General features: G+C 38.7%; 2 protein-coding genes across 4 annotated transcripts in view; one reads left to right on the plus strand and one right to left on the minus strand.

The window, feature by feature from the left end:
- Positions 1–10773, plus strand: part of LOC127438196 (sodium- and chloride-dependent taurine transporter-like) — a 35537-nt gene extending 24764 nt beyond the window's left edge. For all 3 annotated transcript variants that reach the window (XM_051693580.1, XM_051693583.1, XM_051693581.1), the window contains 5 exons: positions 406–543; positions 1714–1816; positions 4173–4273; positions 5479–5649; positions 7044–10773. In XM_051693580.1, the coding sequence (XP_051549540.1) occupies positions 406–543; positions 1714–1816; positions 4173–4273; positions 5479–5649; positions 7044–7199 (669 nt within the window). In that variant the 3' untranslated portion in view covers positions 7200–10773. The remainder of the gene's footprint in view (positions 1–405; positions 544–1713; positions 1817–4172; positions 4274–5478; positions 5650–7043) is intronic.
- A 10439-nt stretch (positions 10774–21212) lies between these two features.
- Positions 21213–24094, minus strand: part of LOC127438190 (glutamate receptor-interacting protein 2-like) — a 160614-nt gene continuing 157732 nt past the window's right edge. The window contains exon 24 of the mRNA XM_051693566.1: positions 21213–21868. Within this exon, the coding sequence (XP_051549526.1) occupies positions 21671–21868 (198 nt within the window). The 3' untranslated portion in view covers positions 21213–21670. The remainder of the gene's footprint in view (positions 21869–24094) is intronic.

The raw sequence follows: 24094 nt of genomic DNA on the forward strand, positions 1-24094 counted from the left end.
AATTTGCCACAAACTCTCGATTTTCGTAAGGGTAGCCAATAGCCTTTTTGTTTACACCACAACCATGAACCATGATTTGCTACTTGCTATTGCTAGTCAGTGGCAGGTGGTATTAGGGGAAGGGACATTCTCATTCAAGAGTGTGTACAAGGTGATGTCCTAAATATTTTTGATCAATTTTGTTATGAACAGAAAAAAATTCCATTAATTTTGAACACATATAACAGCTAAATGTTTATTTTGTCAACTTTTAGTAGTATGCTAGCATATAGTCACAAAGCTAACAGACAGAGAAGCCACTTAAAACGTATGTAGGCATATGGTTAAAACATTTCAGCTTGAGTCAGCATACATCTAAGCAGTTTTTATCTAAAGTGCTGACAACCTTTTTTCTTTCCCCACCAGTTTGTCGAAGTGGAAGGGCAGATCACATCCCTAGTGGATCTGTATCCATCCTTCCTACGGAAGGGATATCGGCGTGAAATTTTCATAGCTATAATTTGTTTCATGAGCTACCTCTTGGGACTTACAATGGTCACCAAGGTAAGTACTGTACAGTAGCTGAATTCTTTTACTTCTTAAATGAATAGTTCACAAAAAAATGGAAATTCATAATTTACTCACCCTCTTCTCATTCCTGGCCCATATCACTTTTTTTCTTATTTGTAACACAAAAGGAGATGTTTTAATGAAGATAACCCCTTGTCTTTTTAATGGCAGTGGATAGTGCCTCACTTTAAAGTAGGGTTGCCAACATTTCGCATATGTGACATCAAGCATTTTAAGCACTTCAAAACGGGACAGGGTCCCCCTCAAGCATTCCATCATAGGACTTTCAAGCATTTAGCTCCTTGAGCATTTTTCCACTTCAATACAGAACACAAAGCTTTCAATATGGAATATTTCGCCGTCCGACCAGGTGGGAAGAGGGTGGCTCTTGTTTGTCTCGCTGCTAAAATGCGGGACGGTGTCATTTCGGCCCCCCCAAAAATATTTAAAAAACCATTCTAATTCTAGTCTTGACCACTTTGGTCACCTATTGGACCAGCTAGTTTCTCCTGGCTAAAAAGAGAGTGTATCAAATGCAGCTTAGTTGAATGGTCTGACACCATATGTTTTCCTTTTAGGATTTTAGTGACATTGTCATTTGATAGTATATGGCCCTAAACCAAACCCTCAGTTCCTGTAATCAAGAGGAACGCTATAGTCATTTCAGATCTAGAGCCAAAGCTCTCTCCCATTAGGAAAGGGTCCTTCACTCCCTGCAATGCCTTATATCCTTCACTTCCATGTCTTTTTATGGAAGTCCTGACCTGCTTTGACCAGTGAGAATTCCTCAGAGGAACCTCATTGCTATACTAGGCGACCACGACCTGGTCTGACAATGCATTGCACATTTAAGATTCCTCTGGCCCACATCAGTGGGTGACCCCTTATTGCTAAACCTCCGGAACAATGATAAAATGAAAATGCTATTTTGTGGCTCAGGCCAAAGTGTCCCATTTTTTCCAAAGACAGAATGTCTTATGTCACCCCTGAATGCATTTTGCAACAAAAGTGTTTGTTACCAAAAGAAAACTAGTCGACTGTTCAGCCAACCCCCTCTTTGAGATGGTACTGGTCATAACAGTCTTCTATTGTGTCAGCTTTTGTGACTGCAGTTGTAGCATGTTCTGTAGCCTGTTCAATTTTCATTTGTCTATTTTTTTTTAGGGTGGCATGTATGTGTTTCAACTCTTTGACTACTATGCAGCCAGTGGCGTGTGCCTTTTATGGGTTGCATTCTTTGAATGTATTGCTGTAGCCTGGGTTTATGGTAAGTCCAACAACAAGAGCACAGAAAATGTAACTTCTCTGAATATCATTTTATGGTATACTGTAGCAGGCACTTACCATGAATAGGGTACGAATTGGTGTCCTGCTACTTTTTTTTTTTTTAAACAATAAAGGCTCAAATTTAATGTCCGACAGAGAGATATTAGATATGTTAGAAAAAGTATTATTTAACATAAAATTAACATAGTATTAAAAGTACTTTAAACTTCCCCAAGGCCCCTCAAATTGTCAGTTTGGGCCTGTCCTATCTCACTGGACAGTTCTTCCCTATAATATTCAACAATTGAAACTGTAACAAGGTCATAATTTCGAGATGGTTTAAATTGACATTTCATATATTGTAGAAGAATATTTTTAAGATATGCCCACTTATTTTAAAAACTACTTTGTTACCGCCTATTGAAAAATTTACCATTTGCATTAAAATGCAACACGCAGGAAGTGGGAAGACAAGTTGATAGTCTCATTACATGTTTTTCTACTTTTAGACATATATTTTGTTGACTGACTTAAGCTCAACCAATCAGCCCTGTATCCAATTCTATTTTAATTGTAAGAAACTGTTACTTATAATTTTATTTATTTTATTACAACCTTTTACTTGGTTCATTAATATGTAGCCTGATCTCATGGAAATTACGTGACTCTGGTGACATTTATACAAAGTATTGCATGGCTCATTACAAGTATCACGTCAGTTCCAAGGTGAAATGTCCACTTTGGCACTAAAAGAGAGTTAAATGTTCTCCCAAATAGATGAGGTTTCAAAGGTTAATGCTCTATCAAGTTTTAAATCAACAAAACATACCTCCCTAGCCTAAACCTTAAAACTAACCAATATTTTCATGAAAAACAAATGTGAGATGAAAAGCACAATTGCTGAAGCAATCATGTCATTTTGTGGTGCTTTTAAGACACTTTCGGCTCACGTGTCGACTCGTGCTCTTCAGGACTCACCCGTCCTTTGCATCGCAAGTGCAATGCTCTATCAGTTGAGCTAATGTGAAATTTGATTGCACTTGAACAAGCTTGTAAATGTAGTTGGTTTTACAATGTACAACTTTAAAATGCACCGCCTTACAAGTCATGTGCCATAGTAAAAAGTGCTTTAAATGTGTTTAGATGTCATAAGATGGCATTGTGTGAGAAACATGGTTTATGAACTGATAATCTGCCATTTTTGGCAATTACTTAAGTCGTTTTTGTAGTGCCCCTAGTGTTCATTTCACCAGGAAAGAGCCACGTAAAAAACATTTTGCAAAAATCTAGGTATAGTAACGTGATTCTATGAGACCAAGTTGTTAAATTTTTTTTAATTACATGATTAAGCGCCTCAATTCACTGACAATTTGTTGAAAAAGACCAGCACAATTTTTTAGCGTTTTAAGCCATATTTTGTGCCCTATTCTTGGAAGGTGCCAGCAAGCAAGCCAGAAAAATAAGTTTCTCGAGAGATCAGACAAATCCCTCGTAGCTTACAAAATACTTTATTGTACAAGGAATAAATGACCTATGACTCTGACATTTCAGCTCAGGTGTGGTACTTTGTTTGTTATGATCAATCACAGCCAAGATTTAGTGCCCAAAACAGGGTTTCTGCTGTGCCATTTAGCCCTGTTCTGAGAAAGCGTACAGAAGCTCTTTGTTCCCCACTGTCATGACCTTGATTTAAAAATCGAAATGAGCCCTGAATAGGTCTATACATGCCAACTCCTGCTGAAAACAGAGCCAGTGCTGAAATGGCTTACAACCAGCATGCAGGTAGATGTATTGATGCTTTTTGCTATGGGGGACTTTCCTGGTAATGTACTGCTCTGTAACTACAAAATGCAGCACAAAAGATTTAGTATTTGTATCTCACCTTACACGGCACGCCTATGGACAGTTTGATGCATATTGCACTCAAAAATGCCTAGAGCTTTCTAAAATCACAAGCTCCAATATGTTATAATATAAGTTACAAGTTATAAGTACACTTTTACTGGTTTGTGGCATCGAATCTGTAAAGAGATTGCTTATATTAAAACACTTTGTAGCAATAAACATGATAGCCTGCAGAACAACTGTTTATTCCACTATGTTTTCAGAGTTAGGTTGGTGAAATAATCAGTACTTATTTTTAAATGGATGTAAATTCTGACCAAAAAAATCTACACACATTTTCCACTTATTTCTTTGGCATTGTCTGTACAATTTTCCTCAAACACTGCTGCGTCATTTTTTGGTCAGTTTGGTTTTTATTGTGTTGGTAGTAGTGCAGCATTATATCATGAATTAAACCAATGTACTAACTGTGTTGCATAGGTCATACATAAACAGATTCTTCTTTCTCACAGGCGCTGATAATTTCTATGATGCGATTGAAGAGATGATTGGTTACAGACCAAATCCCTGGATGAAGTGGAGCTGGACTATAGTCACACCTTTTCTGTGTGTGGTAAGGTTTTATTCTCAGTTAAATAAAAAGTGCTTAAACAGAAACAAACTTTACACAAGTACGTACCTGCAGGCGTGAATGACTGGCCAACGCGTTGCAAGTATACAGCTCATTCTACAAACTTAGGCTGCATCCGAAAACGTAGGCAGCTGACTTGCTGCCTTATAAGTAATGGCTTGAAAAGCATCTTATTATCATCCTACCTCCATATACAGCCTCTAATGGCAGCATTTTCCAGTTTTTTGGATGCAGCCTCAATGTGCGTTCTGAAAGAGAAAACTTACCGTAGAAGAAGACACTTTATGCTACTGCCACTATAGCGCCCTGTGTGGCAATGCTGAGAATGCAACACAAAGTTACATTGTGGGATAAGTTTCAATTTGCCACATTTTGGAAAGCAACAGTGTGGGAAGACAAACTTCCATGGCAAGAAGTGTCTGCATTCGTGTACTTGCATAGAATGTTTTGGACCTGATTATTCTCTAAAAGTTGCAGTATTTATGTAGTTGAATTTATAAAAAAAATATATATATATGGAATCGAAAGTCTGATTAACTTTGAAGCTCAATAAGAATATCATTGTGAATTTGTATCTGTAGCTTGTAACTGCCCTCTTAGGCCCATTACAATAATACAATCTATGACCATGATGAAACAACATTTTACACAGTTCAATTTAGGATTTGTTCCCTATGCGGCTACATGCAAAGACTGCTTTTCCGCTTTGGATTTGTTGCAAAAATCTGACTCCCGACTCACTGTTACAGAGCTCCAGATGGGGTGACCATCTGCCTGGCAAACAGAATGAATGGAAGAAGCTGAGCACTAGTGCAGGATTAGTTTCCATTAGATCATGAATGTAGTTTTTCTCTGAACTGGGGACAAAGGAAATCCTTTCCTTATGTAAAGCCATATTGCCTTTCATGAGTGACAAGTCTTTTTATGTTCCTTCAGGTTAAATGGGTCTTTTACAGCAGATTAACCTGTTTAGGTGTTTTGAAAACTTGGTGAACCCTAAATAATCCAGTGAATGACCTTTTGTTCAACAGAAAAAGAGGATTTACAGTTGATGTTTCTATAGTTTTAACTCTTTTAGACAGAGTGGAGCATTTCATACTGCCATTTTTATTAATCAGTGAGTAATAGCATGAACCCTGAATTGTTGGAGTACTCTGTGGTGACCCCTTGTGTGTCTCCTTTTCCAGGGATGCTTTGTCTTCTCATTGGTCAAATATACGCCATTGAGGTACAACAAAGTCTACGAGTACCCAGATTGGTCCATTGGAGTTGGCTGGACCCTCGCTCTTGCGTCCATGATCTGCATACCAATGGTGGTTGTGATAAAAATCATTCAATCAGATGGGCCCCTCATAGAGGTGAGTTATTCTACATCTACACTAATACGTTTTATTTTGAAAATGCATTAATTGCGCTACGCTTTGGCCAGCAAAAACTGAGCTTTTCGGTAAAACCTCTTCCAAGAGGATACATTTGAAAACGCCATCTTCAGGTTGTAGTGTGGACAGGGAAAATGGAGATATTCGAAAACGATGACGTATTTGTTGTCATGTGATACATTTAACCCAATCAATCAAGATGGCAACCCATGTTGTAGCAGCATTGTGGCTGCTGTCCACTTTGATAGCGTTGTTAAATATAAATGTTACTTTGTACAACCTTCACATTGTATTCCTTCAAAGGCGACGGGAATTTACTCAGCAGTGCAACACGAGGACAATTGCATTTCAGACCGTAGTTGGAAATGACATGGGGCCTCGTGTTTTTTTTGTTTTGTTTTTTGCAGTCAGGGACTTTAAGCATTTTCATATGTTTCAGTGTGGATGAACAGTTTTTAGAAACGTTTGAAAACGGCAGTGTGAACAGAGAGCATTTAGAAAATGGAAGTAATGTTTTCATAGCTTTTCTGGGGTAATTAATGCTCTGTTCCAAAACCTAGTGAGCTGACTAGCCGTCCACTGCCTGCATAGGCAGCTAAATTAAATGCAACTTCATAAGTGGCTGATTGGGAGCTCTCTACAACTCTGTGCGTCATACAAATAACACTTATGTAAATCTTACAGAAAACTGACAATTCACAATTGATTCAAATAGAGTCTGAGGTTAGCATCATGCTAAGCTAACAGCAATACTCAAATAAATGTAAATAAACAAAGCACACACAAATATTGTAATATTTATAATCGTTTTTTCCCCTCTGGACTCATCAACCATCTTGGATGATTATTTTTCACTGAGTTTGGTGCATTCATGTATTGTCTTCTCTGCAAAGGATACATGCAATGCTGCCTTGCGTTTTGGCCAAAAGAAGGTACTGTATCTTGGGCCACATCCATAATCCATTTTCATTTGAAAGAAATGGAACAGCGTTTTTCTCCACTAAAAAAAAACAAAGACTTTCGAAAACGCTCTACATTACCACATACCTTGGAAAACAATAAATACTGTACGAAGCTAACTAGGTCTTGAAACATATATGTGACTTGATGCTCTTCATTTGCAAATTAATTTAAACTTATTAGACTTATTAAACTTATAGAATCAAGTTACTATAGCTATATTTTTGCAAAATGATTTTTTCGTGACTCGTATGTATCTCAGCAGTTTCCTGGTTAAAAGAACACTAGAGCCGCTAAATGTATTTTATAATACATGCGTATGTAAAAGATCTGCTAAGCAATTTTACCATCTACATTAAGATGAGCTACCATTAATGACTGAGCTAAAACCTTAAATTTACATTTCCCTCCAGAGGATCAAAGCCGTGGCGGCACCCGTGAGGGGAGGGGCCAGTTCTTGCCCCCAAGACTACCGACCCAAAAGCAACGAGCTGTCGCAGCCCCTGGACCCCAACTGGAACGGAAGTTTGACGAAGCCCACCCACACCATCGTAGAAACTATGATGTGAAAGCTCTCTGTGAGAGGAATCAAATGACCTGCTTTTCCATTATATATACAGTATATATGTGATTCTATATATACATATATTAAAAATATACTCTGTAACTTTTGACATAGTCGTAGGACCAGGTTTACATTGCTACGCATCTGCACTAGGAGTCCTTGTTGTTGTTGTTGTTTTCTACAGAGAAAGTTACATTTTTTTCTGTCTGTATTTTTAATATTTTTATCAAATTACTATTATTATATTACTGTTATTGTCGCTGTTATTAGAGAGAGAAGGTATCACATACAACAGTATCTAAATTAGAACCACGACTGTTCTATTTTTGTACATTTTATCTTGTACATGTTTGAATTGAAGTGAGCAGTGCTTATTTTTAAAGTAAAATTATGGGAAAAAAACCCACAAAGGGCTGCTTAAACAGTGAAAGAGTAATCATGAATCGTGTCTGACAAGTAAAATTGGTGTACTCAGAAAAAAAACAAAAAAATCCACCTGTTCACCCACGGTGAACTGCTCATCATTTTAGGTACAAATTATATTCCTCATCAGTATTTTTGTCTTGTTTTCCGGTAAAAAAAAAAATATCTAAATGTCCTTTAAGGAATATTTTGGATTCAATACAAGTTAAGCTCAATTTGACAGCATTTGTGGCATAATACTGATTACCCAAAAAATTATTTTGAGTTGTTTTCAATAAGAAAAAGCAAGATTGAGGTTACAGTGAGGCACTAACAATGGAAGTGAATGGGGCCAATCCGTAAACATTAAAATACTTACTGTTTCAAAAATATAGCCACAAGACATAATCAATATACATGTTAACATCATTTTAGTGTGATAAAATTGCTTACTAACTTATATTTTACAATTTCCTTGCGATTACGACATAACACCATAAAAACTGTTGTCCCGCAAAAATTACGATTTAAAGAACTTTACATTTCAAATAATACACACAGAAGAATTAATATACTGTAAGTGCTTTTATAAAATTGTAAGTTTCAAATTTTTTGCCTTTAAACCATCCAAAAATTGGCCCCATTCACTTCCATTGTAAGTGTCTCGCTGTAACCTCAATCTTGCTTTTTTTATTGAAAAGGAAGGACAAGTCGGTAATCAGCAAGTCGGTAATTATGCCACAAATGCTGTCGATTGAGCTTAAATAAATGTCCTTCCCTTTACGAAAATTGGTTACGATAATAACCCCCTTTGGCATATTGTTTTTTTTTTGTTTTGTTTTTGTTTTAAACATCAAACCTCTATGATGTAGATTTATGTCTACAAAAAGAAAACACGTCTTAATATTAGTCTTGGGATCGATTCGTTTGTTTTCTACAAAGGCACGCACACACCGCCAACGCTCTGCACCACAGAGTGCAAATCGCATAGTTTTCCATTAAATTCGACCCAAATCATTATCAAAGGACAAAGATTATTTACTCTAGTATTACTGGAAGATATATTGTGTTTAAGTATCTTTCATAGAGACTGCACAGTGTATTTTCAGTAACAAGTATGTCTTTTGGTGGTTTGCCAGCTTGAATGAAAGATCTGTTCATGGCTGCATACAGAGAAATTGCATAATAAACGTTGCGCAGTTACACCAGTTTCACTAACCTGCAAACTCACGTCACATTGTTCATTCTTGAAGAAGTACAAAAAACCTTTGTAAGTGTGTGTGTTTGTGTGTGTGTATGTGTATGATCATGACCATTACGGGATTCAGTAAATGGTATATCGCCCTCTTGTGGTCTCCCAACGCTATTACACTAGACTGTTAAACAGAGGCCAACTGAGTGAATTGGAAAGCATGCAAATTGGGCTTCTAATTTATTTATCGGCTAATTTGAATATATCGATGCCACAAATATATATCGATAAAATAACATGCCGATCAATAACCGATATATTGATATTTCATGACATCCCTACTTAATATCAAAGTAAAATGATCTTGTTTTAAGGATTTTTTTTACTGGAAAATGACAAGAATACTGATTAGGATTTATATATATATATATATATATTTTTTTTTTTTTTTTTTTTTTTTGTAGTGTTATGCATTATTGTAGATCTTCAATGTTATGAAGCTAAGTGTGTCCTAACAAATCGTTTAGACTGGAGTTTGTGCTTTCTGGAAGAATCGGGCTGGTTAGCCCTGCTTGTTTTCAGAGTAATGTTTAAGCACTATACCACTAGCACAAAGGACACTACATTCTCCACTATGGTGCAAAGTTCATGTACATGAAGTCTAACTGTTTTGTAAGTGTTCTTATCTGATGGTGCATAACCTCGGAAATGCATGTCACACTAATTCTTAGCAGTCTTTTCCACTATTGAACATGGAGAAGTCTAGGATCTTGCATTACTAAATACTATTACTAAAGACGCTAGTTAGGCTGCCTTTGCAACGTACCACATTCAATCAGTAATATCACGTCACATGATTTATAAACATCAAGCACGTTCTTATTTAGGGTTGTTGGAATGTGAAGCTGTCCTGCAAGATTTTCACATAGATTCAGGGGTAGTTTTTGTTTTTGTATATCAAATCTAAGCTGTTTATTTTTGTTTCCAATCACATTTGCCTTTCGTATTAAAAAAAGTCACTGTATTTGACTGTTTTGTTCAACAAATACCAATAGAGCACATCTACAACTGTTAATCAAAACTAAAATCACACAAAAAAGAGCTTGCTGCAAACTGTAATGTGCAATATTTTTTAGAATGATATGCATTGTAACTGTCTTCAGAGGTCTTTCAAAACGTCGGTACTTGGAATTGTTGAATTACTTATGATTTGAGGGCAAGGGTGTATGCACAACATAGCGTTGTATAATGTCAAAATCAATGAACAGGGGCCAATTTAAGCTACCATATATGGTATGCTGTAACAACACCAAAAAACTCAATGCAGTTCTACTTTCTACTTTGTGACAATTTATATAATTTCATTTTTTAAATGAGAAAGTACATGTTCAATCCATTTATATGCATTACATTTATTGGCTGCAGTATTATTTTTCGAAGTTAAACAGAACTGCAGCCAATCACAAAGGGAGATGTTCAATTAATTTCAAAGGTTTCTACCTTGGTACCATAGTTATGCTTCACTGAAGAAGTGTAACTGCAATTTAAAGCTGAAGTGTGCAATTTACAAAAAAAAGTTAAAAAGTTATTTTTCCTACACCAGCTAAGTCCATTTAGGTTGATTTCCTTCAAAATGCGCTATCATAGCATTGCTCAGTTTGTTGAGTGTCCCAACCATCCCGGCATAATAATATTGGCCCAACCAATGGAGTGAGTTTGGGGCAGGACTTTTTGTTTGTTCGAACATTGGAAGATAGGGGTAGTCTTTGGGAAACCTGATTGAAAACAGTCTTTTGCAATTCCGTTTAGTGATGCTAGAGGTGCAGAAATGACACACTTCAGCTTTTAAACAAAATTTCAAATGGTAATGCAATACAAATGTTGAAAGAGGCACATTTTTTAGCAATAAAGAGATTGATGTCCAGTCTCTGGTTTCTAATACGAGCGTAACAGAGACTTTGACTGATTTTCCTCTATTGCACGTCTCTTTGAACCCTTCCAATTTTTAAGAACAGCTAAGAAGGACAGTGTTTATAAATTCAAGAGATAACCTTTTTGAAGTAATGAATAGAAATGTTTTATTTTTTTATTTTTGAAGACATCTGTAAGTATAAAAGCAAGTGTAACAATAAAATATTTAAAGTACCTAAAAAAAATGTAAGAAAAAAAAAATTCTAAATAAACATTTATCTTTTAAAAAACTTTTGTTTTGTTTTTTGGTGAGCAGTATACATTTGCTGAATAAGGAGCAGGTTATTTGTATACCATAATATGCTGTATTGATAGATATGGTTTATAATGTATCATACATATACAGTATTTCAAAAAGCATAATATAGCTTAGTTAAGTTGATTAGTTGTTGTTGGATGATTAGGAATGGAGGGCTTGGCTATATATAAATGGCCTATATCCAAAAGACCAAGTCAGGAATATTCATATACATGTGTTTGAAAGGGATATCATATAGTAGTTGATATTATAATTATATTTATTTATCACACATTATACATTTGCACATATACAGTGAAATTCTTTTTTCACATATCCCAGCTAAGCTGGGGTCAGAACCATGATACAGTGCCTCTGGAGCAGATAGGGTCAAGGGCCTTGCTCAAGGGCCCAACAGTGGCATCTTGGGGCTTGAACCCCTGACCTTCTGATCAGTAAGCTAGAGCCTTAAACGCTGAGCCACCACTGCCCCAATATTAAATACTTTTTGCATGTCCTGCACTGTGACATGCTACTCCATCTAAACGTGGTCGAGCGTCTGTCCGGAGAGAGAGAAAGCGGTAAGGGCGCGTGCACCTGAGCTAGATTAAGTGTAACACCTGTCTCTAATTCCAGTGAGCATGGGGAGAGTGGCATATAAGCAGCCACACCACCCACAGAGAGAGTGAGAGAGTCTGGCTCAAAGAAGGCTACGGTGCTCCTGAAGCAGTTATGTTTAACCTGTTATGTTTATGAAGCTGATGTGTTAAATGCCAAAGTGCCTGTGAAGCTGATGAGTTTGTGAAGTTGTAAAGCACTGAAGTGGCCTATTAAAAGTCCAACCTGAGCCAGGAAAAACCTGCTTCCCTGTGTTCTCCTTCCTGCCTGTTGTGAAGCTGTTCCACAGTTGGAAACTACACTGAAAAAAATGAAGTCATTACCCTTAATTGATGTGAGAAAATTTTTACAAGCACTGTAATTTCTTTTATTCAGATTAAGTCAGTCAACATAATTTAGTTGGATTAGGTCAAATCAATGTACTATAGTTGTTTAATTGTCTTATGTTGGTCCAACTTAATTTATTTGTTTAATCATTAGTACTGTTGCAGTGTCAGTTTGATAGCAACTGCTTATAGAACTAAGCAGCAGTTGAATCAAACATCACATGAAAGTGAAAGTCCATCCTCAACCTCAACCATAGAAACTTGTTTTGTTTTTGTTTGTTTTTTTACTTGGGCCAGTAACCAGCCACCTTGCAACCACAAAGAACACCTTAGCAACATCATAGCAATGGCCTGACAACCTCCCCCAACACCCCATAATCATGGGGGTGGAGTTTTGCATGGGCAAATACCACTCACATTTTCTTTACAAAATATAAATAAATCTAGTTTACCACCATGATTGTATTTTCTTCACTCTTCACAAAGTGCTGGCTGGGCTTTATTCAGAAGAAATTTGATGAGAACATAATGATTAGCTTGGCTTGGCTGTATCAAACTCTCAAAGTGTTGTATTTCAAAATGTGCAAAGTGCTGCTAAGTGCATGCTGCTACAACCCACATTAATTATTTTGCACAGACAAACCAAATCAGTTATTTATTTATTTTTTTACATATTTTATCATATTTTCATCTTTAATCATTTGGCCACTTTCTGGTTGTCAAACGTCAGTATAACATGTCCATAGTTAATGTGATGAACTTCTCCTGTGGTTACTCTGCAAGAACACCTGTGAGAATTTGTGGGGAAATGACTTCATACAGTACATCCACTAAAAATGGCTAGTTGCTTAAAAGTAATTGCAAAAATAACTAGGCAAAGTGAAACGTACATTTTGTCCAAATACTATTTTGGACCAATTTGTATTTCCAAAACTATAATAGCATAATCTTGAAAACAGAAAAAAAGAAAGTGGTTGTATAACTCGCACACTGTGCAAAACTGATCCTCGAACAGGTATGTGCCTCTTGTTCCATACAGCTTAACACCCACAATTCACATTTAAAAATAGCCATGCCTGTTTCCCAGGTGTCGAAAAGCCCTTTTAGAGAACTATAGAAAAGAACATAACAGCAATTCGAAGAACTGACTGCTAGTCAGCTCAGTAGAAGAGTGTTACATCAAATCACCCACAGTGACACTGTTTTTTAAGGCCTCATGCTAAAAACAGTTACCAAGGGACAGGACATGGTATATTTGTACTTAAGTTACCTCTGCACTACTTGGACATGGTAAAAGAAGGTAGACTGCAATGTAAAGCGTGACATCTGCAGTTACACTTGATTCGCTTACGTTGGACTCCCACTAGCGGATTTTTTGAAGTATAGGTTAATGCAAAACATTAATGGCCGTTTCCCAATCTGTGGCCGTTTTTAAACCAGGATTGGTGTTTTTCAACTATCCAATGAAGGAAGGGAATCTCAATGTTGTAATCAGTGGGCGTTTCCAAACCAAGATGGGGGTTTCTCTACTATCCAATGAAAGTAGGGAATCTCAATGTTGTAATCAGTGGGCGTTTCCAAACCAGGATGGGGGTTTCTCTACTATCCAATGAAAGTAGGGAATCTCAATGTAGTAGGCAAATCATGTAAGGCGGTTGAAAAACACCCATCACAGTTTGAAAGCACCCACTGATTGGCAAACGGCCAATTTGTATTTATTTTTTTACTGCAGAAACATGTCTCGATTTGTCCTACGATTTTCATTTTAAATGCTTAATTTGCATAAGTCGCTGACAAGTCGGAGGGAGATGAGGCATCACTTTGTTTTAAAAAGTGGCGAAACTCATGAACATTACTTAGGTTATGTTCAGTTGATGTCAAATAATATTTACTGCGAATTGTGAATTCAATGGAAAGGAGCGCATGCTGCTAAACAAGGGAGAACATGCCTGGATGCAGAAGAGAACATGTCACTCAACGCCACTTATAACAGCTGCAACGATCAGTCATGATTATGTTAAAAAATAACATCCAGTGCTGGATCACCACTTTATATAACACATATAGAACACATGAACAAAATGGAATCTCCTGCTTAAGAACTGGAGATGATTCTTATGCATTAGATACTTACCTGATTAAAGCTATTTCAGAAAGTGTTGGGGACAAAACTGGCAAAGGCAAAAAGTGGTAGGGACATCTAACACTAATCCCACCCGTAAATGATGCCTGTGGGAGGGAGTCAAAGCTTGCATTTGTGTCTGCCAGCTGGAGGGCTGACTCAACTCCCTGCTGAGTTAATGGCTCCAACAACTGGAGAAGCACTTTGTTGTGTTTGAAAAAAAAAATAAAAAATTTCAGTTGCTGGGATGGGCTCTTGTGGCCTTGTGACCAATAAGCTTTTTCTTACCGAGTAATCGAGTTGTCTGGAGTTGGATAGTGAGACACCAGGTTTAGGAATGTCGGTGAAGTCCTAACTTAAGGGTTTCCCATTTGTAATTTTATAATTTATGGCTGCTATGACCCCTCAGTGTGGCCATATGCAGAGCCCGCCCTAACCTAACCCTAAATGGCAGTAGTAACATATGCAACATTATGTTACCAAATTGTGAACTCAAAGGAGGACCATGAGGACTGAAGTACATTTTGGACATTTGGCTCATTCATGAAACGCAAAGTTTTTGTAAATTGCTAGTAAACTATTCTTATGTAAACTGTTTACAAAAGAATGGTTTAACAAGTGATTTACACAGTAATTCGCCCACTGGGCCATATTCATAAAACACGAGAAAAACACAAGTAAATCTTGGATAAAACCATTTTTATGCAAACTGTTGTGTAGAAGTAAATGCGTCCCTTTACGATAGAATGGTTTAACTAAGGATTTAGACAGAAATTCGCCTATTGGGCCTTATTCATGAAATACAAGCAGAATTAATTTCAATATAAGTTGTTCATTAAACAATTTTTATGTAAATTGTTATGTTGAGTGGGACAAATTACACAAGAGCAAATTTATAAGGTGATTTACAAATTTAGAAATTCAAAATTGCTTATGTTTCATGAATGAGGCCAGGTACAATGCACAATATTTTTACATTCATTTGTGAGTTAAATCTCAATGGGTGTCGTCTGTGACACAAGTAACAGAGTATATTCTAGCAAGTCAGTCCACTGGCGGCCATCTTTGGAATGCTCTCAGGCAGCTATTTTTCTTTGTAAACAAGCGGCATACAAGAGCATCTCCTATCTACTTGAATGGGGAAAGACCGACATCTCCAAAATGGTTGGTCAAGATTACGATCAAAGAACATATTTCAAATCAACAGCAAATTTAGCAACTGTATCTAAAAGGCGATTGGCTCTTTTACCTGTAAGGATGATCCTTCAACATCCATTGACCATTCGGCGTTTCAATTTCCCCCATTCATTTTAATAGAAGTGGCCTGTCTTTGCTAAATATTCTCTGATTACATCAGCAATCAGCAGTGAATTATAACCAGTGTTGGGTGTAATCTGATTACAAAGTAATTAGTTACTTTAAATTTGTCAATTCGTAATTAGTCAAAAAAGTTGTGTAACATTACATTTTATGGACAAGGATAAAATCAAAATATTATTTTGAAGTAGTTGAGCAGAAATGCAAAAACTTTTAAAATGTAACTTGAAAGAAGAGTACTGAGTAATTTGATTACTTTCCCACTATAGTAATCCGTAAAGTAATCTGATTAGAATTTTTGAGAAGTAATTGGTCATTTGTTGTGAATTACTATTTTGAGTAACTTAGCCAAAACTGATTAAACACATGTAAACATTTTAAGATGTTCGGTTAAGATGCCATGTGGGATCTTCACAATAGATGCGTCGCTTGTTCAGGCCCTTGACATGCCTATTGCACAGATTCATTTTTCAGTACAGCAGTGCACAGAGATTATACACAAAACATGACTCGCAGTGATGCATTTTAACCTCTTTTATTCTGATGTGTTTTAGAAAATGATTTAATTAACACATTCCCGTATTGATAAGGAATGAGTTTCAACACCAAACCAGTCAAGTCAAACGAGAATAGACTTGATTATCAGTTCTCTTTTGTCATTGTGCTTCAATATACTGTGGAAACAGCAAGGTTTAGAGTTCATACAAAAATACTGTACAGAGAATAGAACTTTCATATTACACATTCAAAAATACACATTAATATCAATGCATACAATAGTCAGGCATTCAAAATGCATAGGGGTGAACACGTTTAGCGCTTATGTAAAATCCTTTAAAAGTCTGCCTCTGGCCTCAATATTGCACATATAAAAGGATCTCCGTTGTTTTTCCTTCTGGAATAGTACGTACAACCTGTTAAAACACTTACATTAAACATTCCTATGGTTAAAACACTATGAAAAAAGAAAGGAAAACATAAAAATTGTCCCTCAAAGTGTGTTGTCTCAAGATAAAACTTTGCTTGCTGGCTTTCGTCCTGCAATGTGGCAAACTGCAACCAAAACCTGGTCTACCGCAAAGCAGACCTTAAAATAAGAGATCTCAAATAAATAACAATCTTATTTTTTGTGGTTAGTTTTTTTTAATCAGTTGGTTGAGTTACATAAAATAGACAGGAAGGTAGTGGCATGTAAAAAAAACCTGCAGGGCCAAGAAGCGAACTGATGCGATGGGCTCACTGTTACTGCTCGACTGTTAAGAAACAAAGATTTAGAACAATGAGGGGTGAATTAACTAAAAAAGAATGGCGCCCGGTAAAAGCGTCGTTTATTAGCTTGTGCTGTCTGCACTGGTTTAGCACGCAATTCACTAAAGAAATTGTGCAGATCAGGCAATGGTGCATATGTGCCCACAAAATCTGTGATGAACGCAATTTGCACGCCGCAATTCCAAGCTTGCGGGACAGTTCTCAGCAAGGATATAGTGGAGGAAGCAGCACGTGGTACAGCACGTGGACCACTACTGTGATTCAGACACCTGTCTTCTGGCGGTAATAGTGCGATGTAAATTGTGCCATGCACAATCTATAATAAGCCTAATTTACATAGATAGATGGCATGTTTGCACAGAAAAGAATGACAATGATTAGATTGCAAGTGGTTAGTGATTAAGATGCAGCTTTTGCGCTGAAATACCACACACAAAAGTGGCACATCTGTTTAGTGAATACGCCCCTGAAGGCTTTATACAAACAGATTTTGCTTATGCTTTCCAAAAGACAGCAGAGAAATAAAATAAATGCATCTAATCCATAGAATTGCTCAGAATAAGTGCTGCGATGTAGATGGGACTATATTTAAGGGCTATGGAGACTAGGAATTGGAATTACCCCAAAAATTTACTTTTAAGTATGGGAAGAATGCTTAAAAAGCAAAAGAAACAAAATCTATTGTTGATTTTGATAAACTACAGGACGTTTTTTGGGTTCCGGAATCGATATTTGCTTTTGTTTTTTAGGTGAACCATGGTACATCCTGAAGTCTGCACCCTTTAAAGAGACAAAGGTACCCTTTTGGGTCACTTTTTAGTGTTTAACAGTGAATAAATTGTATAAAACATTTAATGATTATTTTCGTACTTTTCAGGAAAACCCTCTGCCACCCTACAAAAGACTGGCCATAATTATATACTAAATAAAAATACTTACCAAAAATAATACTCTAATGTTTAGTGCTGGTTAATAGACTTTGGGGTCACATGGCCACAGAGATGTGACCTTGGTTACAGCTGGAGCCCAGAGAAACGCCAAACATGAGTTAATGATATGACGGCTTTACAAACGCTCTAAGGGCCGGTGAATCCGAAATAGCCTATAGTGGAAACATTTGTGATATTTGGCCAGTGGTGGCAAATGACAGCTTGGCGGCAGTCTATTGTGACAGTAACTTATTATGACATGTCCTTGATGTTTGGACATATGCATGGACTGGTGTGAATACTACATAGTGGCAGCAGTTTGGTGTTAATTGATAAGGAGAGGAAAGTGGGGAAAGAACATAGGTGTGTCACAGTACTTACCACAGTAAGCTAAACTACTAATAATGGGTGCAAATGATTAGTGAATAAGTCGCAGGTTTTGTGCTGAAATACAGAAGTAGCACAACTGTTTAGTGAAATTGACCCTAAGTTTTTAAATTGTCAATGAGACATGTCAGACCTTGAAATATTGCTGCATGAGTGTATACGGGTTGTTTAAAGATGTGGGTAAAGGAAGTGTGTACTGCACACTTACAAAGCATTAAATGAATAGCTTGCCTCTCATTTCACAGTTTCTCACAAATTCTTGAGGAAGTGTGTCAGGTCGGAATTATGAGAAACGAAAATGTCTTTAGCAAGTAAATGCGTATGGCCGTAGAAAATAAAGAACTGGAACTGTGTGACATCATGTGGTGTTGATACAAGCGGCTGTGAAGTCTTTGTTGGTGATATTACACAGCTTTTTCCTTTTTTTGAGCAGCAGGCAGTCACCTTGTACATTGTTGTTGTGGCCCACATAGGCTAAAATATTTGAATGTTTGTGTTTGTGTGTGACATGGAAAATAGTTTTAGTTTGTTTGGAGGGAGTGTATACAAAGAATAGTGGTGTTTCATCTGTTTATAGTAGTATGTGTTTGTGAGAAAGGGCAATGTGTGCCTGAAGGTGTTCCTGCAGTGACTCAGTCCGCTCAAATGTAAAAAATCTAAATTCGGAGTTCTCTATCTGTCACTCACTCGACGTTGTGTCGATGTAGTGACACTAGGGGTCACTCTTGGGAGCCCGAGACACCTCTGGTCTTTGATAAAAGGCCAATGAAAATTGGCGAGTGGTATTTGCATGCCACTCCCCCGGACATACGGGTATAAAAGGAGCTGGTATGCAACCACTCATTCAGATTTTCTCTTCAGAGCCGAACGGTCATGCTCACTGAGCTGAATACTACTGTTCATTCACCTCTGCTGGATCTGACGGCATATTTCAGCGGCTTCTCCCCCTTCTGCACTGGTGCACTGCAGAGAATGCCCCTGGGCGCTTTGGCAGAAATAAGAGTATATTTCTCTAAAAGAGTATATTTCTCTAAAAGAGCGGCACACACGGAACGTCTTTTTAAAGACACGTTTTTTTAAAGATGCTTTTCCGATTGTGTGTTATTCCTGGTTGCGCTCGTTATCTCTCGCCTTCTGACGGTCACAATCACTGTCTTTTGTGTCTGGGCACTGCTCACGCGGAGACAATGTTCGTGGATGGTCATGTTCTCATTGCGAGGGTATGTCCATGGCAACGTTGCGGTCGCGGCTCGCCTTCGTAAGAAAGCAAGCCACCCTAGAGGCTCCCCGCCTCGGTCCTTTTACCCACGGGTATGAGTCCGCCGGCTCGTCTCACGGTGAGTTCGACCTCTTATTCTCGAGCGCAGCATCGGAGAGAGGGCTCGCCCAGTCGGAAGCCTCAGCTGGGCTCCTCCCTTCGGGATCGATTGCCCAGTCACAGGCTGACGCAGAGATGATAACATGCTTTCCCGGGCAGCCGCGAGCGTCGGCTAGAGTGGAACTCACTGCTCTTCCCTGAACCCTCGCGGCTCGGTGATTGGTTCCTGGGCTCGCGGCACCGCTCAAAGCCATGCCCCGCCCCCGTTCATTTCTTCCCGGAAGTGCATGAAGAGCTGACAAGGTCGCGGGAGGCACTTTTTACTGCCCGGTCCCAATCTTTTCAGCTTCCCCGCCCTCACTACCCTCGATGGTGGGGCAGCCAAGGGCTATTCGGCAATATCCTGGTGGATAAAGGCGCTTGTGGTGCACCTATGCCCGCAGAGCGCCGCCACCTGGCGCGGGTGCCTAAAGCCCCCATCCAAGGCCTGTAGGTTTACGTCGTCTCTGACGGCCAAGGCCTACGGTGCTGCTGGACAAGCCACCTCTGCCCTGCACACCATGGCTCTCCTGCAAGTCCGCCAAGGCGCTAAAGTAGTTCCACCCCAGGACTGATGCAGGAACTGCGCTCGGCGACCGACCTCGCTCTCCAAGCGACGGAGGTCACGGCGCGGTCTCTCGGGTGGACGATGGCCACACTAGTGGTCCAGGAGCGCCAACTTTGGCTCAATCTGGTCGAGATGGGTGAAGCCAACAAGACACGATTCCTTGCTGCCCCCATTTCCCAAGCGGGCCTATTCGGTGACACCGTCGAGGACTTTGCCCAGCAGTTTTCGGTGGTAGAGCAGTAGACGGATGCTAGCCGGCATATCCTGCCCCGGCGCGGCTCAAGATCCCGCACCCTGTCTACTCATCGGCAAGGGTGTCCCCCTGCGGTGACTGCACCGGCTCCACCGCAGCCCGCCCCTTCGGCCCAGCCCCGGTGTGGAACCCACCGCAGGAAGCAGACGCCACCCGTCTCGTGGCCGCCCAGAACCCATGAAAGGCTTCAAAGCGCCCTTGAGACGGGCGACCCAGGGACAACTAAATGCACTGCTCTGGAGCTGGTAAGCAGATCTCCATCTTTTTGTTACCTTTTGCATTTAATTGCGCTGCATGCCCAAGTGGCTGCAGTACTCAAGAGCTCAGCAAGAGCGGTTTCCTTGTTCCCTGGGTCACGTATCCGGTGTGTACGGCCATCATCACGACCACCGTCCACCACTCTATTTGGCAGGTTTGGAGCTCCAGCGGCGGTCTCCCGCCCATGAGCGCCCAGCTGTGGCACAAATCCGCCCCCGATGTGACAGTCTCCACGGGTTACGAGGACAGGCCTCTTTCTCCCCCGTCCCAGGCTGTTCCGGGGGTTACCACTCGCCAATTTTCATTGGCCTTTTATCAAAGACCAGAAGTGTCTCGGGCTCCCAAGAGTGACCCCTAGTGTCACTACATCGACACAACATCTCGTTCCCTCCATCAGGGAACGGAGGTTACACAAGTAACCATGACGTTTTCTTTTCATTAAAACACAGTTGCTGAAAAAGAAAACATATAAGGACATATAAACACTGAAGTCCAACAAGGATATACTCATCAAGCTGCATCCTTTTCTCTTTTGTAAACGCTTGGACACAGTATAATTTGTTTTTCATCTTAAAAATAAACAAAACAAACAAAAACAATACATTTAAGTAAAAAACAATACGAAGAAAACCGAACAAAACAAAAAAGTTCAAATTAAAAGAAATATGTTACTTGAATTAGATGGGGCAAAGTCCCTACAAGTCCAGCAAAAAAAAAAAAAAAAAAAAGGATACATTTATATAAAAACATAATAAATCAAAACAAAAAAAGAGATTTTATTTTTGTTATTCAAAGTAGATGGGGCAAAATCTTTTCAAGTCCAGCAACAAAACAAAATAAAAATGATTAAGAAATAAAATAAAATACTTGCATTAGATGGGGAAAGTCCTTTCAAGTCTAGCAACAAAACAAAACAAAACACAGCATCTTTGCTGTTATCTGAAAGAAAAAAAAAAAAAAAAAAAACAGGCATTAAATAGGGCGAAGTTCTTGTACAGTATGCATTGTAGTAGTCCAAGTACTTTTTTTTGTATTTATATATTTTCATTTTAGATTTATAAAAACTGGCTCAGATCCTTTCCAGTACTGTACTGAACTGTGGCTCTTTTGTTGCACTGTATAGAGTTTCCAAGATCCCTCCTTATAATCTTTTAAAAACTGGACCTTTTAGTTCATTAGAATTTTGTAATGAAAACAGTGAATTGTGGCTCATGATAGTCCATTGCAACAAATAGTCCAGTGTGGTCACAGTCCAAGTTTCTTAATGGTCACAGGTCCAGTGTGCTGGTCTGGTGCTCACGGGAATGGCTTACAGATGTGAAGTGGGGATGGCAGTCATGGGGCTGGGCGACACCCGGCTGTGCTAACAGGTTTCGGCTAATCACCAACTCAAGTTTGTCTCCAGCTTCTGTGATGAGAGGCACAGCCAAACAGCAGTCGAAATCACGTGTCCGCACATGGTTCACCTGGCGGAGAAGAAATTTAGATATATGTAAACTACACAGGTATCATTTTCAGGCCATCTGAAAGTGGGCATCACTATGCACTATGAGTATTCTAAAGGTTGCAGGGCATAACTTTCTTATACGTGTATGTACAGATTGGTGCACTCTAATGGGCCAGTTGATGGAACTAAATCTATTAATTTGGAATTATTCTACAAGTACATATGCAGCCTTTGAGAACGCGTGAATAAGGAAAACAGATCCTGCAATTTCATGTGGTATCATGCGGCATTAAGTGGTGCAGGAGAGACATTATAAGTAGGTGGCAGTCATGTTTCATTCTTTAAAAAAATACTGATCGTTAAAGGTTTAATGAGTCCATCATTTCTCAAACTAAGAGTTTGTCTAAAAAAAGCCAGGTTGTCAATGGAAAATTTTGAGAATAAGTGAGATTAAAAATCTCATCGAAAGCCATAGCAAGCTATATTGAGCCAAATCAGAAAATGGGAATAAACTATAAAATTGTTGACTTTCATTGACTATAAGTCAGCCTCCTTCCCACAGTCAAAAATGCCATTCAAAATTTGTTCTTTCTTGAGCAATAATATGCTAATCAGGCTAACTTATAACTCGCACAACTTTTGGAGGGGAATTATAGGACAAAATGGACTGAAATTAAGCATAGCATGTTTTTATAACCAACTCAGATCCACACTTTTCATAATGAGTATTTTTGATGTTTAGATCTAAACGTTAGATAAATGTACTATATTTTATCTATACTATATCTATAGAGAACATGGGGCCCTATTTAAAGAGCACAATGCAATGCCTTCAGTCATAAGTGCAAAGGCAATGGACATGGCCATGAAGTTTTGATATTTTCGTGCAAGCGAGCGCTAAGTCTAGGCGCAAGTGGGTTTGGCGAAATTACGAGCACAAGGCGCTAATCAGGTCAAGGGAGGTTCTTCTCCGGCACCGTCTCCATCCTATACAGTCCATTCCCTGTCCAGCACCAGCGATATAAACAAAGACAGCACATTCATAAGAGTTTGGTAGTGTAAATGGATTTACATTATTTTGCGAGTCCTTGTTAAATGGGACACACTCCTTTTATACGCACAGGAAATGTGGTTCATATGAATGTAGGCTCCATTAAATTACAGAGAATGTAAGTATTATTAATCATTTTCATCTACTGACACAAATCATGGCTAGTATTAACAGTGATGAATCAGCATGCACTTAACTTCTTCCTGTCGACATTGATTTAAATGTTTTTTATTTATTTATTGAAACTTTAAAAAAAAATTAAACCAAAAATATTTCTAAATTGAAATGACACTAAAAAACAAAAAACAAAAAAACAAAAATGGAAATATAATTAAAATAACGAAGTGGTCGGGGGGGTTAGGTAGCTCAGCAAGTAAAGACGCTGACTACCACACCTGGAGTCGCTAGTTCAAATCCAGGGCGAGCTGAGTGACTCCAGTCAGGCTTCCTAAGCAACCAATTGGCCCGGTTGCTAGGGTGGGTAGAGTCACACTGGGTTAACCTCCTCGTGGTCGCTATAATGTGGTTCTCGCTCTCGGTGGGGCACATGGTGAGTTGTGCTTGGATGCCGAGGTGAATAGCGTGAAGCCTCCACACACCATACATCTCCGCGGTAACGCACTCAACAAGCCACGTGATAAGATGCATGGATTGATGGTCTCAGACGCGGAGGCAACTGAGATTCGTCCTCCGCCACCTGGATTGAGGCAAGTCACTACGCCACCACCAGGACTTAGAGCGCATTGGGAATTGGGCATGCGAAATTGGGGAGAAAAGGGGAGAAAAGAATAAATAAAAAAAATAATGAAGTGGTCAAAAAATCATACTAAAACAAAACATTTTACTCTCTCCAACTTCTTCCACCGGCTCCTTTTGCAGTGACTTAAAAATCACTTTATGACAGGGTGGAAAATTACTAGTCAAAATGAAATCATAAATACAATTGTAAATATACAAGAATAATAATACATATAAACATAGCAATACAAATAATAATAATAATTGAAAAAATAAACCTTGACCTCTAGAAAGTTTAACACAAATCTCATAATTTTTAGTTTCAACCAACGGCTTCAACAGCTATTGAAGGGATATAATTTGATGTTCTGTACTTTCATAATTTGGATATGAACTTAATTACCACCTGCTGGTGGAATCTCCAAACTGCAAATGCAGGAACTGAGTTAAGACGTG

This window comes from Myxocyprinus asiaticus, chromosome 49 (genome assembly GCF_019703515.2).
Source record: "Myxocyprinus asiaticus isolate MX2 ecotype Aquarium Trade chromosome 49, UBuf_Myxa_2, whole genome shotgun sequence".
Taxonomy (NCBI): Eukaryota; Metazoa; Chordata; class Actinopteri; order Cypriniformes; family Catostomidae; genus Myxocyprinus; species Myxocyprinus asiaticus.